This window comes from Microtus pennsylvanicus, chromosome 6, assembly GCF_037038515.1.
Source record: "Microtus pennsylvanicus isolate mMicPen1 chromosome 6, mMicPen1.hap1, whole genome shotgun sequence".
Classification (NCBI taxonomy): Eukaryota; Metazoa; Chordata; class Mammalia; order Rodentia; family Cricetidae; genus Microtus; species Microtus pennsylvanicus.
The window spans coordinates 67,319,286-67,338,190 of record NC_134584.1 but is presented as its reverse complement, the minus strand read 5'-3'; the positions used below and the strand labels follow the sequence as shown (position 1 = coordinate 67,338,190).

Sequence of the window (18,905 nt, the reverse complement as noted above, 5' to 3'; positions counted from 1 at the left end):
CACAAAAGATAAACCAACAGAATAACGCAGAGAGGTGTGTGTGATCCAACAACTACAATGAGCAGACGAGGATCTATATGAGAATAACACATAGAGAGGAGTGTATAAACCAACAACTCCAATGAGCAGATGAGGATCTATATGAACAGGTGATGGAGGAAGGTCATTGGTAATAAACAAACTGCCTTAGCCCATTTTGATAGGCCATCCCTTAGATGGGTGGAGTAGGCAGAACAGAATGCTGGGAGGAAGAGAAAGTGAGCTCAGAGGTCATGCTCCCCTCTCCCGGGCAGATGCAAGCGATGAAGCAAGCCGCCAGGTCAGACATGCTGAATCTTTCCCGGTAAGACCGGTGCTACACAGTTTATTAGAGATGGGTTGATCGGGATATCAGAATTAGCCAGTAAGGGCTAGAGCTAAAGGGCCAAGCAGTGTTTTAAAGAATACAGTGTCTGTGTTGTTATTTCGGGGCATAAGCCAGCCATGCGGGCGGCCGGGTGCTGGGGACGCAGCCCCGCCGCTCTTATTACTACAAGCAGGACTTACTTCATCCACAAGGGAGTAAACAGTGAGAGTTTTCGAAAATTCCTGGTCTCCGAAATATATAGTTCCTTGCACAGGAAACACATCTTGCGTGAAGTCTGGACTAACCATCCATGATACACTAACTTCACCGAAGTTGCCTCGAGTTCGTATTACACCATAGACAGCTAGGAAATACACACATGAACATGGGCTGATCTTTAAAACAAGCAAAACAACCTCTGAAATAAACAGGAAAAAAAAAAAAAACCTCTTCCTCAACACTTGTTGGGAGGCTTGCTGGCTGGTTGGAGGTTGCAGTCTGTCTGGCCTGGCAGCTTTTTTCCAAAGTTCAAGGACATGGAGACTCCTCCCTCCCCACCCCACCCCCAGTGTGACTTCCTGCTCTCTACCTGCTTTTCTGGGGAAAGTCCCTAGACCTGGAGGACTGACTGTTTCTAAACACTGTCTCTAATACGGATACCTGATGTACCTCTAGGGTGACCCTTGGCACAGTTTCCTGCTAGAAGCCTCCCCTACTATACATATGGTAACTAGGACTTAAAACAGGAGCTCTGCTACAGGACCCTGCGGCCAGGTCCACAGCCTTCTGAAAGGGGTGTGCCACTTAATGCAAATTAGGATTTGTCCCCAGGCGCCCCAATCCTACGCATTTCCTATCCTCTGGAATAAGGTTGAGCTGATTCACTGGAGCTTCTCCTGGAGGGCTGTCTCCCTTGTTCTCATGCCCTGCAAGGATCTCTGTTGTGGCTTCTGCTTCTTTGTGCTCATGGACTGATGGCCAACTGACCACGAAGACAAAGGGGAACCCACACAAACATGTGCTTAGCAAAATTGCAAGGTTAACATAAGTGTGTGTGTGTGTGTGTGTGTGTGTGTGTGTGTGTGTGTGTATTGAGCCTCTTCAATATTAAAAGTCATGTGGCATGGAAATGGGATTGTAATCAATTATGTACAACTATTATAAACTCTACCAAAGTAGTTCCACCAAAGGCACTATGGAAGCTTGACTTGTACTTGACAGGATTGCCCAGACATCGCTTTTCAAATAAAGGAATTCTCATCCCCACGGCAACAGTTCCTCCACAGTCACTCTAAGCTGCAGTGTCCACGCCACTTGACGTGACTTGATTCCTCTCCCCGTGTCTGAGTTATAATGTTATAATGTATTAGCTAAAATCAAATGACAACTTCAATATCCTCACAATGCTATGTAAGAAATGAAAACGGCAACCCTGCATATGAGATTTCAAAGGTAAGTCTCTAAGCTGCATGTAATTTCCAAGGCAGAGTGGAAAACTGACAACAGTTACTAAAGAAATGAACTAAGAAGTGAGAGGGGTCAGCAGTTCAGAGCGCTTACTGTTCTTCCAGAGGACCCAGGTTCAGTCCTGGCACCCAAGCAGATGGCTGACCACCACTAATGTCTCAACTCCACGGGCATCTGCACGCACACGGTGCGCATAAATTCACACAAGTATGCACAAACACACATACAAATAGAAATATTATTAAATTAAGGCGAAAGGAGATTAATGTCCGCTTCGGTGAAGAGAAATAAAATACAGTAAACATAATAGCTTACCACTATAGATATCCTCTCCTTTGCTTTCCTTTATTGACAAAGTCAAACCATCAGAAACAAAGTCTATCATCCCATGAGGCTCATCATTTTTTAGAATGGTTATGTTGACAACCGCAGCACTTCCCAGCCTGCTCTCCCTTTCGCCATGGCTGCTGAGGATCACCCAGTAGTGCTCATCCAGCTGCGGAAAGCACGGCAAGTTAGATAGGAGGTAAAGTTGATGCTCTCACAGCAAATACGATGTATAGATTACCTACAATATTAATATGTTCAACTTTTCAGGAACATACATCACGCTAAAACGATAGAAGAGCTGGTGTTATTCCTAATTTTTAAAAATATTGGCCTACTAACTGAAAGACAGGAGACATAATATGCATTATAAAAAAGAAAAAGAAACAATGATACTATTCTAATCTGGTAAAAATTCAAGAACTTCTCATTCATGATCTAGTATTCATTTAAATGAGCAAGAGTAAAAAAATAAAATTAATTTGGAAGCTGCATGTGTATTGCGATATAAACATAAATAAAGTACATCTGATTCTTTTCATATAAAACATATTTCTTTCTTTCCAGACAATTTTATAGCAAAACTTTACTTCAAAACCACACCAGTAAGAGTTGTTGATATAAAGAACATAAAACAAACTTATATTAATGGACAAAACTGATCATACGAGCAAAATCTCATATTTTTTTTTATTTCTTGTTTGGAGGACAAGAATACAATCTCGTAAGCGGAATGAATTTTATTCTTTTAAAGCTTCTTTCTAAGTATTTCCAAACATGAATACTTATTCTTTCTTCTATCTTGCTGTCAATGTTCAAAATACTTCAAATCCTCAATATACTGATGCTATCAGCCTGCTCCATGAGCATAAGAGAAATTCAAAACTGGTACCTCTGGCATGCCATCCAACCTTGAAAGCAAGGTGATCACTACTTCTCGTTCCCCAGGTGTGAATTCCAGCACCCCTGTGTTTCCATAAAACTCATTGCTCTCTCTGGGTTCTATGTGATAGCGCAGGAACTGTTTCACTAGACACCCCCTGGACCGAGTGATGCGGAGCTCCACAGCGTCTCCTTCCTTGAAAAAAATCCACAGAATTTCAAACTCTTCTAGAGCATTTTCCTGAAGCTATGAATAGAAAGTGAAGGTTCAAACTTACTCTTATGACGTAGGGTCCTCTAGAATTCTGAGAAAACTCAAAAACGCCTCCGGGGTCATCATTTTCCAAAATAATTAAGTCCCGGCTAGTGTATCCTGATTTCAGGACTTCGCTGTCCACACTCACCCTGGAGAGGGAGAGAAGAAAAAGCGCTGTTACTCTGAACTGTTCACGCTTTGAAAGAGCCAGCAGTGTTTACATGTCTCCCAGATAATTCAGAAGGCAACCAAGAGTTAAAGCTTTCAGCAAATTTACAAGTATTAAAATCACTCCACACCAAACCTGTTTCCACTGATAACACTTACTGCAAGACTATCACATTTTTGTATCTTTCTTTTATTTGACTGGACTAAACACTGCGTAGATAAACAAAGAATATAAAAACCATTCATATAAAGTATCAAATCCTGTAAGATTTTACTGTAGTTTTAGAAAATTATATTTTATAATTGGTTGGAAAATATAGTTAAATAACCTGATACCTGTTGCATTCTGCTTCTCTTATATGTGTTCTACATTTTAAATTTTACTTACATGTGAATTTCTTTTAAGTCTCCTTAAAAATGATTATGTTAATTGTGTAATAATATGTATTAACTGGGTAACTACACACTACAAATGATGAAAACTAAATAAATAAACACAATTTTGATCAAACTTTTATGAATACTTTTTGTCTTTGAAGTGTTTCCTATGTCTCAGTTTTAACCACAAACTTTTTTTAAAAAAAAAAATGTAAAATATATTAGAATAAAAGGAATGAAGTGGATCTGAGATGCTGACATGCAATAACAACTAGTGTGTGTGAGAGAGAGTGTGTGTGTGTGTGCGAGTGTGTGTGTGAGAGTGTGTGTGTGCGTGTGTGCGCGAGTGTGTGTGCGAGAGAGTGTGTGTGCGTGTGTGTGCGAGTGTGTGTGTGCGAGTGTGTGTGCGCGAGTGTGTGTGTGCGAGTGTGTGTGTGAGAGAGAGTGTGTGTGTGCGTGTGTGTGCGAGTATGTGTGTGCGAGTGTATGTGTGTGAGTGTGTGCGAGTGTGTGAGTGCGTGTGTGTGCGAGTGTGTGTGTGTGTGTTTATGTAGATAAATTGGTGTATAGATAAGCTTTCTTAAATTTCTGGTGTTTGTGTTAGAATATAATTGGGATGATCAAAGAGAGAGCAGGTTCTGAGATCTGGAGTTAGCTCTCAGGAAGTCGTAGCCACATGAGTTGAACTGAGCCTCTCCACATGTCACTTCCTACTGAGCAAAAGTGTAGTCATGATCTGACCTCCAGATCACAATGAAACCACAAACAGTCCATAGAAATGTGCACAGACTGGTGGTTTCAAAGAGGGAAAAAATTATTAATATGTTTCTGCTTATACAAATCACGCAAGCAATGCCCAACATGCTAGTGACCACAGAGGAAGTAATCTGAACACCAGACAGCTATTTGCTGTGTTGATAATGCCTCTATTTCATTTCTATAAATATCTTCATCAATTAAAATCCCCTGTGTCCAAATAAGTTAGGAGACAAGAAAACTGGATGAGAAGCAGAGGATGCAAATCAGTATGCACAGTAAATAGTTACTTTTAGACTTCTCTAAAATATGCTACTGTAATGTATGATGTAAGCTCAAAAATATTCTCTATAAAACACAGGCATGAAAGCAAGAAACTGCAAAGATATACCCAGAAAGACCACTGGTTTCATATTCTCTATTAAGCGAAATATGGTCATAAAGGATTTCAAAGTTAAACTACAGTTACTCTGGTATAAACTATTTGGAAAGTTAAAATTTAAAACCCTTCAAAATGCGATAACACTCAATTCTTCAGTGCTTTCTTAAATATTTTAAGTGCATTCAGAACACAAAACTGAGGACTACTCATACAAAACCCACTGTCACTGGAGAATAAAACTGCACACCAACATGCAGAGCCAGGTGGACAGGCAGCATTGCTCAAGACTGGTCATGCAGAATGGCAGCTTCATTATAAAACAGTCACTCACAGGAAAAAAAGTAGTAAATCTTCCAAACAAGACCTGCACACTTACCCAAAATACACGACAAATCTTTCCGTTTCTACCCTGTCAACACAGAAAGAACTGTGGGAAGGGGGAAGGGGAGGAGACAATACCATTTGCTAAAACCTCAGGACGAGAAGCTCAGTGTAATGGTGAAATAAAGTTAAAGGAAGCACCCTTACTACTCACCCCAACCCCACCTCCTAGAGCTAGCAGTTTGCAGTTTATGGGAACTGAGCACATTGTGTTCTCTGCTGTTGACAAATGCTAGCAATCCCACTCAGGGAAGATGACCCCATGACCAGAAAGCATGTCAAGCAAGCATGTCAAGGCATTCCTTTCCTGGCACCCCACAAAGCACAGAAGCCTGAAAGTGTGCACTTCCAGAAGCCACAGCAGCTGAGCAAATTTCATTCAGTCCTACTTATAATTACTTACTTACTTTAATTAGGTTTGAAAGAAAAAAAAAACCCTTTCATCCTCAGATCTAAAGCCAGTTGCTATTTGCATTAAAATCATCAAAACCCTGTAGCGGAGAAATCTGTACCTTTCGATATTGGCAGAGAATATATTCAACAAGTCACAAGACATCGTCACTTTAACTACAGTTTAGTGTCAGGAAATCTAGTTTTCCACATCCCTAGTGTATTTCATCGTCCAATAGCCTTAAAAGGTACACATCAAAACAAAGACCTCTTGAGCTCAGAATTTAAAGTAGAACATATCAGCCGGGCGATGGTGGCGCACGCCTTTAATCCTAGCACTCGGGAGGCAGAGGCAGGCTGATTTCTGTGAGTTCGAGACCAGCCTGGTCTACAGAGCTAGTTCCAGGACAGGCTCCAAAGCCACAGAGAAACCCTGTCTCAAAAAACCAAATAAATAAATAAATAAATAAATAAATAAATAAATAAATAAATAAATATGATTTATAAATAAAGATTTATGTACCATATAATTGTTTTATGAAATAAAATAACAAAAATGCTTCTAATTGCAAAATATTAAACAATAGAATACTTTTAGTAGATATTATATTGAAGTTACTTTTAACTGTTTAGTATCAAGTCAACTTCTGCTTATGTTTAGTCTAACATTACAGCACTCGAGTTGGCCTTGGGAGAAAACTGTGACGCCTACCCTAATAAAGCGTTCCTTCTTCTGCTGTGATATGATCACACTAGCATTTGGTCATTCGTTATTTCTTAAGTTTGCTTAAGACTTTGCAAAACTAAAGAAAGATTTTGACAAAATCACTTCCAAATGGTAAATTTCATTGTCATTTATTTATCTAAACATTTCTTTGGATGCAAGAGTATTATTAGGCTATTCTTTGTTTGAACACCAGTTACCAACTGAATTGACATTTTAGTGTAGATTTTGACTGATTGGTTCTATTTTAAAAGAACCACAATATTTAAAAAAACAAAGAACTCTATGATTTGCTCTTCCCTGTGGTGTATGATATACTCTTCCACATAGGGAGAAGGAGAGGAAAGAAAAAGCTTTCAAAAAAAGAGTTAATTCATTTCAAATCTTCATGTTACATTTAAAGATTACACAGAAGTGCTACTGGACTTGCAGAGGTACATATACTTCAAATTATTCTTTAAACATCCAGTTGAGATCAGCCAGGCTAACAAGGTTTCTATCAAGTTCCACGGGCTTATACTTATTATCCAATTTGCTTTAGTTGTGCTCAGACCTAAGCTATTGAAAGGCTCCATGGAAAAAATTAATTTGCAATTCATATGTCAATGAATTTCACTAACTTTTATCAAATGAAGCAGTTTTCCACAAGGCAGTCTGTATGGTGACATTTATTTAGACTGTGGATTTTGGCTGCTGGGATTTATTATTGTTTTAATTTTGTGAAAGAAAAAAATAAGTGTATGGTTCTGATGATAACAAAATGACTAGTGGCCTGTGAAAAGACCCTCTCTCTGTAGTCTACATGTTGTTCATTCACTTTATAGACTACACCAGACAAGGGGGTGTACGCCTTTAATCCCAGCGCTTTCCTCTCCAGAGGCAGGTGGATCTGTGAGGCTGAGGCCAGCCTAGTCTACAGAAAGAGTTCCAGACCAGACCAAAAAACGGGTGGGGAGGCCTAGGAAGTGACAATCAGATACAAAAGATGACACGATCAAGCTTTTCCTGCCTCACTCATGAAGAACATGCTATAAAATGGTCAAGTTCGGAGTTTCTAACTGTACATCTGCAGAGAACCCTACCCACAGCACCATAGCTGTGTTTCTAACTGTACATCTGCAGAGAACCCTACCCACAGCGCCGCAGCTGTGTTTCTAACTGTACATCCACAGTGCCATAGGTGTGTTTGCTTTCAAAAACCATTGTCACCAATTAATCAGACTCCATTTCCTCTTTAGAAAGCATTTTCTGAATTTTCTTAAAAAATAAATAAAATATAACAAAGCCCTTAGAGATTGTGGTGCCTCCTAGAAATATTGCATAATTTCCTATTATGATGGCTCAAATGTTAACGCATGAATTTGTGTGATTTTATTCTATAAAATAATTACTTACTATTTAAATCCCATGTAAAGAGAATAAAGGTTAATCTTGTCTTTTTTAATCACTTATAAAAGTCTAATCTTTCCTCTCTTGAAAGTGAAGATGAGTGTGTGACCTAACATTTTCGATGGCCTGCTGCCACCCTCATAAGCAGAGCAATATGACTGACTATGCTTCGGACTTCTCAGCTACTCCCCATAACGGTCAGCTACTCCCCATAACTGTCAGCTACTCCCTATAACTGTCAGCTACTCCCCATAACAGTCAGCTACTCCTCATAACTGTCAGATACTCCCCATAACTGTCAATTACTCCCCATAACTGTCAGCTACTCCCCATAATAGTCAGTTACTCCTCATAACTGTCAGCTACTCCCCATAACTGATGATTACTCCCCATAAGTGTCAGCTATTCCCCCATAACTCTCTACATAATGCTCCCTCAGAGCAAAACAGGATAGCGAAGGGTCACAAAAACAATAATCTTCCTAGTCAAAGAAAATCCCACCAATACACAACAGACACATCTGAAAGCCATGATAACCCTTCTCCAAAGTTTTCACCACATATGGAGAAATTAACAAAAACAAAATCAAAATCATTAATCAAACAAACAGTTACCGTTTCTGCCGTGATCCATTATTACCTGTCTAAGGAAAGGGTAACGGTTTCATTCAGCTCCGGTATGTCATCACCTTTGACGGTAATGTTGATTGTTGTGTCGCTTTGCCCAGATAAAAACACAACAGAGCCATTGAAAGGACCTGTATCATCCATGGTCACTGCTTGTGAATTAAAGCCAGAGGGCTTCAAACTCCAGTAGACAGTAGCCTGGCCATCAGTTCCATCTCGATGTAGGGGGATATATACCTTATTTTAAAAAGAAAAAGAAGAAAAACTTGCCTAAACATCTATGCTCATGAGTAACATGAACTTTCCATGCACATGCAAGTATAACTGGCTGACCGTGTGTACTTCATATAAAGAAGTAAACAGCCAGATGGTATTAGAAACACAGTCGAAGAAGCAGGAAAATAATTTTGATACTTTTTAAAATGTTTTTTGCTGATCAAATTTACCTGCAATATATACCACGCCAAAAATATTACCTTGGAATTACCTTAATAAAAAGGCAAATATATTAGAAAGCTAAAGAACAGTGAAAAATATAAAACTGTCCATTTAGCTATTCTGGCTACCAACTGAGCCTAAGACAACTAAGCAAAGAAAAATTCTTAGGAAGGAAAAAAAAAACCTACAAAGAGGTGACCCTCAGTCACTTGAGGGAGCTGGGTGAGACCTGGAACAGTAGAAATAGCAAATTCACAGCTTCGCACAGTAAACAAAGGAACACATCCCCAGGGAACAAAGTAGATGCTTTTTAGGCATTGCAAGGAAAAGAGTAAACTTTTGAAAATATATGAAGTCAAAACCATTTTGAAAAGTGAACCTTCACCGTCCCTTTGTAGAATCTCACAATAAATGAATGAAACAGTGGTCAAGATACATGAGACTTTGATAACAAAACCAACTCCCCTCATTTCTGACCTAAACATTAACCAATTTAAAGCAAACCTAAGTGGGAGGTACTTGTCTTTGACAGATTGTGATACAGCAATACAGAGGTATTCCTAAATAGAAGGACACTTAGTCACGATTCAAGTACGACAATGATGCTTAGGAAAGGAAAGAGGGAGGAGTATGCTTTTGTGCTTGTAAGTGTGCATGCGTGTGTGCCTGTGTGTCCGTGTATGTGTGCATGCATGTGTGTGTGTGTGTTGCTAAGGCTCAGCATTTCACAAATCCACATCACTATAACTAGTATCAACCATCAAACTCCAAGCTACCTCTGAGTCTTCAGTTATACCTGAGGCAGCACAAACGACAGTCAGAGAACAAAACCCAAAACTACTTTGTGTTTCTACAATATGACCACTAAAAGCGAGATTCATAACTGGCTATCAAATGTTATACACTGTGTAAAACCAATCACTTTTTAACAATCTAACTAACGTGGGCTGTCCTGTACATGTGTTGCTTTTATTGGTTAATGAATAAAGCTGCTTTGGCCTATGGCAGGGCAGAATATAGCCAGGCTGTAAGGGATAGAGAGAGAAGATGGAGTCACGGAGACACTATGTAGCTGCCAAAGGAGGCAGACACCATGTAGCTTCCCAAGAAGCAAGAGGTAACAAGCCACAAGCCTCATGGTAAAATACAAAATGATAATTTAAGATAAAAGAGCTAGCTAAAAATATGCCTGAGTTGTTGGCCAAACAATGCTGTAATTAATATAGTTTCTGTGTGTGATTATTTGTGTCTGAGCAGTCAGGAAACGAAAGAACAGTCTCTGCTTACAGATGGTGCCAATGTGGGCCAAGTACATCCACATGAAACCTGAGAGAGCTTGGCAAGGAATTTTAGACACAAAAGAATGGAGTTAAGCATGGCTTCTTGGTAACAACATTTTCTCAGGTGGGCTCTGTTTGCTAGAGGCAATCAGAGGTACAATTCTATTAAGAGAAATATTCCTGGCTTAGCATTAGCAGCAAAAACTGGGCAACCGCTTTAAGAAAGGTCTTCCTGGTTTGTGCTGGCAGCACAAATTCTGGTTCTGCACTTAAATGGTTTTGTGAGCAGCATGCTACTAGTTGCTTAATAGTGACATAGACCCCCTACATCCCTGGAGCTTGGGCAATAAGCATGGCTTGAAGAGGCGGCGAACATACCTCTGCCATGTTGGATGGGGCAGAGCAAACAGGCAGAGCCATTGAGTTGGTTTTAGCCACCTGTTTAGTATTTTTAAAAAGAAAAGGTGCTCCTGGTCAGAAAATGATTACAGATATTCAATAAAGACAGATTCAGACAAAAATAAATCTCCAAAGGGGTCACAATGTATTTAAAATGTATATATACACATATATATGTGTATATATATAAGCTTGAGAGAAAGAAAAAAGAATACAGACAGTTATAAAAAGTAGTTTAAAAAATAAAACAAAGTCTTTAAAGAGACAGTAAAATAAATATAAAAGAATACAGACATAGATAAATGGAGTAAAGAAAAAAAGCCACATAAAGAGGAAAAATACACAGAGAGTCTAGATTATATTTATTATTGTGTTTTCTTGGAATTTTGACTACAGAGAGACATTTGATTCTGGGGGCTGCTAAGCTAAACCAACATATATATTTTAAAGGTATCTTGACTTCAAAATTTGAGTCTAAGTATATGTTACTTTGGAAAAGAGGTTCTGCTTTTGTTTCCACAGAAGATAAGAACCTGTGGATTATTTCCAGGCTAATTGGTTTGATGGAACAAGACCCCCCCCCAGAAAGGTCTCTGTGGACCCTAAAAATACTTCACCCAAAAAAACAGCAGGAAGTAGTTTATAGAAAACAACACCCAAATTCCCAAAGTGATTTTTTATAAATGCTTATTTTCATTTAAAGGGGGATATGATATAGAAATTAATACTTTGCATTGGCATAGATCTTGGTCTATTGATACAATTTTAAGGTTGATTTGTTACACTGGGTACATAGTGTATATGTATTTCTGCTCTTGTTCAAGGTATTGTATTTGTGCAGCTCATTTTAAAATGTAATATAATTAAGAAATACAGATTAATAGATAGTCTTTTATAATTATCAAACTTTTAGTCATGTTACTTGATTTTTTAGATATACAGAGATAAAATTCATATGGATAGGTATTCTTCAAACCTTTCAAAGACTTACAGAATATGGCATTTAAAATGTTTTAAGGACTTAGACTTTTATGAATAGTGAGGCATGTCTGGTTCTGACAGCTCTAATTCCTTCAGAGAAGTTGACAGGCATCAAAGAAACTTGTTATCAAATTGCCTTCAATGTGACAAGGATAGTCATTTTGGCAAGAAACTGCTTTTTCCTGAATTGTTTGATGGTATGCTGTATGAACCAGACTTGCAGGACCCACAGAAAAGTGACTGCTGAACTTTCCCAGTGAAGGGATGATCCTATAAGGTTCCTGCTTTATGAAAGAGTCTGCCAGACGTTCTGCAGGACACACAAGAAAGTAACTGACAAACTGTCAATATAGGCAAAGAAGTCTTTCAAATTTTCTGCTTCATTGAAAAGTCTGTCAGATACTATGTAGGCTGAAGATGGAAGCCCCAATTTTACAGAAGAACTTTGGATGACTGTCTAGGCAGTGAGATACCTCTGTCAATCCTAGAGTTTTGGAAGCTGCTTACAATGCACTTCCTGTTAACTTAGGCAATATTATATCCTTCTGGAGTCTTTGATGAAGTTGAAGAATAGATAGTTATAATTATAGTTTTCCCTAGTTATAATCAATGATAAATTAGATATGAGACTTTAGAGTCACAAAGATAGATACATGTTAGACTATTTACCTTAATTTACCAAATATAAATGGACTAAATATTGTAACTATAATTCTTCTTGATAACTGTTTTGTTTATTAATTTTATTATGTCAAAGTTAAAACCTTCCTTTTTAATTAGATAGAAAGGAGGAAGATGTTGTGGGATGGACTTCTGTATATGTGTTGCTTTTATTGGTTAATGAATAATGCTACTTTGGCCTATGGCAAGGCAGAATACAGTCAGGCTAAAAGGGATATATAGTGAGAGTAGGCAGAGTTAAGAGAGATGCCATGTAGCTGCTGAAGGAAGTAGATTCCCTGTAGCTGCCCAGGAAGCAAGAAGTAATAAAGTGAGAGTCTTATAGTAAAATAAAAAATAATAATTTAAGATATAAAAGCTAGCTAGAAGTACGCCTGAGTTGTTGGCCAAACAATGTTGTAATTTATATAGTTTCTGTGTGATTATTCATGTCTGATCAGTCAGGAAATGAAAGAGCAGCCTCCATTTACAATCTACTCTCACCATGAGCAATTAATTCTACTTTTTTTAAAAAAAATTTAATTGAAATAGTATTGCATCATTTCCCTTCTTCCACTCCCAGTTACTTCCTAGAAACCCTACCAAGCCACATTCACTCTCAATAAAGTTAATGACATCAATATCTATGACTAGATTTGTTACATATATATTTATGTGGCTATGCTAAGTGTCCTGGAGTTGCTGCTTGACAAAGATCACAGTGCTCGGACGACTTGAACTGACCCTTCGCTGTCCTTGCTAAAAGTGCTACACCACTCTTTCCTGTGTCTTTGACGCATTTAATGTTTGACTCCTTGCTGTTAAGGGCCCCTCACTGGAGGCCAGAACTGGGAAAATGGAATAACTCTTGTGAAAGCTGATGTTAAGAATAAAACTTAAAAAAAAAAAGAATAAAACTTAATTGGCATTCTTTTTAAGGGATTAAATGTGTTCATTCCTCTTACCTGCATATTTTCTTCAAAGAAATAGCTGTGTTGATGTCTTTGGTCTCCCATTGAGTATACACTACTGAATAAATGTAGGAGTTTTATGTTTATTGTATGAGTCTTGAAACACTATAGATATTTTAATTATCAGTCATGACGGCAATTTCTGTATAAAAGAGCCTTAAATGGAACATTGTTTTGAGATCAAATTCCCTATTCTCACAAAAGTGGCCACATTGCAATAAAAGCTGTGGCATATTGCAAAAAAATAAAAAAATAAAAAAAATAAAACTGAAGATGATTCCCTGGGAGAACTTGCTGTATAAGAATTTGAATCTTCTATAGAAATTATTACTTAAGTGGTAATAAGCATGAGATATAGGATCTGGAACAAATCATTTAAAAAGAAAAACTTAGGGAAATTTTAGAAGCTGACAAACTATGACTGAATCATTAGATTTTCATGTTTTGCCTCAGAAACATGGAACTAGTATGCACAAGAAAAATCCTTGATTATAACGTTAACGGCAGGCCTTGGTGCCCTCCAAGGCAGAATAAACAGTTTTAGGAATCTTGATGTTCTTTTACCTTTTTTTGTAAACTTAAAAAGGGTTCCTGTAAGCTTTAGGGAACTGACTTGATTCCACCTCTCACAGGTATTGGACCCAGGTAAATACTTAAATGAACAGCCTGTTTCCCTACCTCCATGGCCTACGAAACAATTCTGAACTAAACATGCAGTCTGTGCCTCAACAAGTTCAGCTCAATTGCAGTCTGCCTTGGTTTCCGAGGTTATAAAAAGGTATTTACAATTTTGTCTCAGAACAGACCTTATGTTCACAAACAAAAGAAGGGGAGACGGCACAGCCATATCTGATGGAATGGCAGAAGTCACAAAACCAGCACAGCTGCTTGGCAAAGGTCCAGCAAAGCTGAGCCACAAGATGGCCGCCATACCACCTTTGCTTTTCCTACTTGGGAGACTTCTAATATTTGTACAATCTGGGAATATTTGACTGATGGAAATTTTCTTATGAATCTTTTATGCCTTGTTCCAGGAATGCTATTTCTAAGTTTCCCCAGGAAAGTCCTGAGCATCCTATTCAATCAATGATGTCAAAAGTTGAGGAAAATGATTGGAAATGATAACTGATTTGTCATAGTTTATTAATGATGAGCAAAAAGATGAATGAAAGGAAGTGAAACACATGTCCCAAAACAAAAATGATATAATCTATGTTTTGGAACAACATGAATGTATCCCTGCTTACTAAATTCTGTATAAATAAAGAAATACTCTGGCTATAAGATTCTCCCGATCACCATGGCCTGGCTCACTTCCTTCCCTTGCTGGAACCTGTCCACCAATGGGGATGGCTCCTGCCATTTATGTGTATATATGTGCAAATATATATAAGCATAACCTCTTAAGAATAGTAAATATTGTAGGAAAATCAGATGTTCATCAGTTGTTTATTCTAAAAAGCACATATTCTATTAACTCTACACGCTGGCCCCATATCAAAAAGGATTTACATCCCTCAGACACATTAGGACATATCAGGAAGTAAATGCGTACTCACCACCTCGGTGTCAGAACCTTTGGGTTCATGCAAAATGATTGGAAGGTTGCTAAGAAAGCCAATCTCTCCATTCGCAATGGCTGGGGTAACCAATAAAGAAATATTTCTGATTTTCCCAAATCTGGGACTTACTGGTGGGATTGGGGGAAATATGCTCACCAATATCACAGCTTCCAACTAAAAAGCACAAACAAAAACAAGAGATATTATAATTGTTAATTTATTAATTAAATTCAGAAAAAAAATCCCAGCATGAAATGTCTAAGTTGATGCAGTCACAGGTCACCAGTGACCCTGAAAGTCGGTACCTGGCCCTGCACCTCCTAAAGGGACTGTCAGAGCCCCGTTTCTTCTGATTCTCAGGATTGATTACTGAGTCGAGCTCTCCCTGGTTCTTTACCTTGTAACATCATCCTATCCCTTTAATAATATCTGAATATCTCCCTCAAACTCCAAGTCATTATAACCATCACTAGTGAGCATCTCACAAATGTCATGCAGACATTGTACAGATACACTGTCCAAACAGAAATCACTATCCCTGTTCCAGGTCCTACCCACCATTAGCTTATCGTGTGTCACCACCTGTTTGTCCACTCTGACACCTATATTCAACTACACCGACATTTTAAAAGTCTAATGTTAAAAAAAAAACTCTCACATTTTCTGCCAGGTTCCATTGACCCATACATCCAATCAGACACCTAGTCTCCTTCTCTGCCAGACCTAAGTCAGTACAAGCAGACCGTTCAAAACTCCAACTACAGCCAGAGCAACCGAGTGCTTACAGAAATACAGTACACATCTAACACACGATCAGTCTCCCAGTAGTTGATGAAGACGGTAGTCTCCTGGCCGAGAACGGCCCCTCCCTTCATCATCTCACAATCTCAAGTACACCCTAAAAACCAGCTAAATGTCCTCTCTTCTGTGTGACGATTTCTTGGGATTCTCCAGTTATCTTTGGCCACCCCCTTTGGAAGCTCTACTACTCTGATTAAGCTTATGATGTAACTACAACTTCATATGCCATTAGTTCATTATTTTCTAGCTCAGATTTTTGCTGGTTAGTATCTTAAGGCATGTGTGTCCGTGTTGCATGTTCCCATCTGCAGCACAAACCTGGAATGCACCGGCTATGCAACAAGCATTTATAGTTGGCCCCTACAGGACAAACAGTTCTACAGGGTCACTGATACAGCGCAACTTTCAGCGTCTTATGTACAGAACTTTATGAGTCCACACTGGTCAAATGAAGGAGTTAGTCATCTTGGACTATAAAAGACAAGAGCTTTGAGTTTCCCATGAGACTTTCAGCTTCACCAAGCTCTTCAAATCTCCTCCTCCACAAAGCTTTGAAAGGTTCACATGATGCCACATGTCAACCACAGTAGAGATTTGTGTTTGTGTGGTGTTTTTCAGAAATGGACAAGACTGGACTGTTCTCCCATGACCAGAATGTAAATGACCAGAATCTAAAGCACTGGTTCTCAACCTGTGTCCCACAGTCCCATTAGCAAATCTCTAACTCTAAAAATATCAAGATCATGATGGGGAAACCCACAGAGACAGCTGACCTGAGCTCGTGGGAGCTCACTGCCTCTGGACTAACAGCTAGGGAACCTGCATAGGGCCGAACTAGGCCCTCCATTGATGACAGTCCTGTGGCTTGGGCAGCCTGTGGGGACACTGGCAGTGGGACCAGGATTTATCCCCAGTGCATGAACTGCCTTTTTGGAGCTCATTCCCTATGGAGGATAGATACAGCCTAGATACAGGTGGGAGGAACTTGGTCTTACCTCAACTTCATATGCCAGACTTTATAGACATCCCATGGGAGACCTTACCCTTTCTGAGAAATGGATGGGGATTTGGATAGGGAAGAAAGTAGGGGGAGGAGTGGGGTAGAGAGGAAACTGTGGTTGGTATGTAAAATGGAAAAAAATTAAATAAAAAAATTTTTAAAGATATTACAATTCAGAACAGTGACAAAGTTACAGAGTTGAAGTAGCAATGAAGTAATTTTATGGTTGGGGTCACCACAACATGAGGAACTGTATCAAAGGGTCACAGCATCAGGAAGAGTGAGAACCACGGGTCCAAAGCATCAAAGGAAGAGAATCAATATATTTTTCACTCAAAACTTTCTGCAAAGGAAGAGTAGTAAGTCATTTTAGCTACTTTTATCAGAACGTCACACAGTTAATTCTAGTGCTTTTTACCTTTGAAAACTACAAAGGAATGATATAAAAGATGATGAAAAAATCATTCAATAAACTGATCAAATAAATGCTAATTTTAGTGTCTTACTTTTGCTGCTCTGGTTTTTTAAACAGTCTCAAAATTAAGGTGTTCCCCACATTCATAAGGGGCCATTCTCTGCCTTCGCATCTCTGCTATTGACAGTGAATGCTTTCCTAATGTTGTGCCCAGCAGTGTGCTGGCTGAAGGGCTCAAAGCCTGAGGAGAGCAGGTTTCTGGTCCCCTCCCTGTAATTCCGCTCAGCTTTCCGTGCAAGGCCATGTTGAGCACTTGTCTCAGGGTGTCTGCTGCTGTGGAGACACCATAACCATGGCAACTTTTTTTTTTTACATACCAATCACAGTTCCCACTCCCTTTCCTCCTCCCCCACCTTCCCCCTACCCCAAGCCCCATCTACTCTTCAGAGAGAGTAAGGCTTCCTTCCCATGGGGAGTCAACAAAGTCTGTCTGGCACATCACTTTGAGGATGGACCAAGACCCTCCCTCCCATATCAAGGCTGAGCAAGGTATCTCTCCAAAGATAAAGGGCTTCAAGCAGTTAATTCAAGCACTAGGAATAAGTACTAGTTCCACTGTCACTGGCTCCACAGACTACCCCAGCCACACAACTGTCCCCCATATTCAGAGGGTCTAGTTTGGTCCTATGCAGGTTCCTCCACTGTCAGTTCAGAGTCAGGGAGCTCCCACTAGCTCAGGTCATCTGTTTCTGTGGGTACCCCCATCATGGTCTTGACCGTGTCCTTAAATAATTGCTCCCCCCCCCTCTTCAGCTGGACTCTGGGAGCTGGGCCCAATGCTTAGCTGTGGATCTTTCTATCTGCTTCCATCAGTTGCTGGATACAGGTTCTATGATGACAATTAAATTAGTCATCAGTCTGGTTACAGGGCAAGGCCAGTTCAGGCACCCTCTCCACTACTGCTTATGGTCATAGCTGGAGTCACCCTTTTGGGTTCCTGGGAATTTCCCTTGTGCCAGGTTTCTCTCTAGCCCTGTCATGGGGTCCTCAATCAAGAAATCTCTTTCCTTGTTCTCCCTCTCTGTCATCCCCCATCTTGACCATCCTGTTTCCTCTTGTTCTCCTCTCCTTCCCCTTCTCCCCTCTCCCTCCCTTTACCCCATCTTCCTCCCTCACACACACACTCCCAATTTTTTCAGGAGATCTTATCTATTTCCCTTTTCTAGGGAGATCCATGTATGCCTTTCTTAGGGTTCTCTGGGGTCACGAACTATTTGCTGGTTATCCTTTGTTTTGTGTTTAACATCCACTTAGGAGTGAGTACATACCATGTTTGTCTTCCTGGGTCTGGGTTTCCTCACTCAGGGTAGTTTTTTCTAGTACCATTTTGCCTGCATGTTTCAAGATGTCATTGTTTTTACCTCTGAGTAGTACTCCATTGTGTTATGTACCACATTTTCTTTACCTATTCTGCAGTTGGGAGCATCTAGGTTGCTTCCAGGTCGTGGTTATTAAGAATAGTGCTGCTGTGCACATATTCTTTTGGTATGAGTGTGCATCCTTTGGGTGTGTGCCCAAGAGCGGTATTGCTGAGTCTTGAGGTAGATTGATTCCAAATTTTCTGAGAAACTGTCATACTGATTTCCAAAATGGCTGTACAAGTTTACATTCCCTCCAGCAATGGAGAAATGTTCCCATTACTCCTTTTCCTCTCCAGCATAAGCTGTCATCAGTGTTTTTGATCTTAGCCATTCTGATAGGTGTAACATGCTATCTTAGAGTTGTTTGATTTGCATTTCTAGGATGAGTATGGATGTTGAGCATTTTCCTTAAATGTCTTTAAGCCTTTTGAGATTCTTCTGTTGAGAATTCTCTGTTTAAATATGTACCCCATTTTTTAATTGGATTATTTGGTATTTTGATGTC

The 18,905-nt window shown here is 39.4% G+C and overlaps 1 protein-coding gene across 1 annotated transcript in view; it reads right to left on the bottom strand.

Moving 5' to 3' along the window:
* Window positions 1-18,905, bottom strand: part of Adgrv1 (adhesion G protein-coupled receptor V1) — a 532,771-nt gene that overhangs the window by 473,472 nt on the left and 40,394 nt on the right. Inside the window, exons 10-15 of the mRNA XM_075976408.1 lie at window positions 14,761-14,937; window positions 8,486-8,709; window positions 3,301-3,427; window positions 3,033-3,218; window positions 2,129-2,309; window positions 547-710 (exon numbers count right to left, since the gene is read on the bottom strand). Coding sequence (XP_075832523.1) covers window positions 547-710; window positions 2,129-2,309; window positions 3,033-3,218; window positions 3,301-3,427; window positions 8,486-8,709; window positions 14,761-14,937 — 1,059 coding nt within the window. The remainder of the gene's footprint in view (window positions 1-546; window positions 711-2,128; window positions 2,310-3,032; window positions 3,219-3,300; window positions 3,428-8,485; window positions 8,710-14,760; window positions 14,938-18,905) is intronic.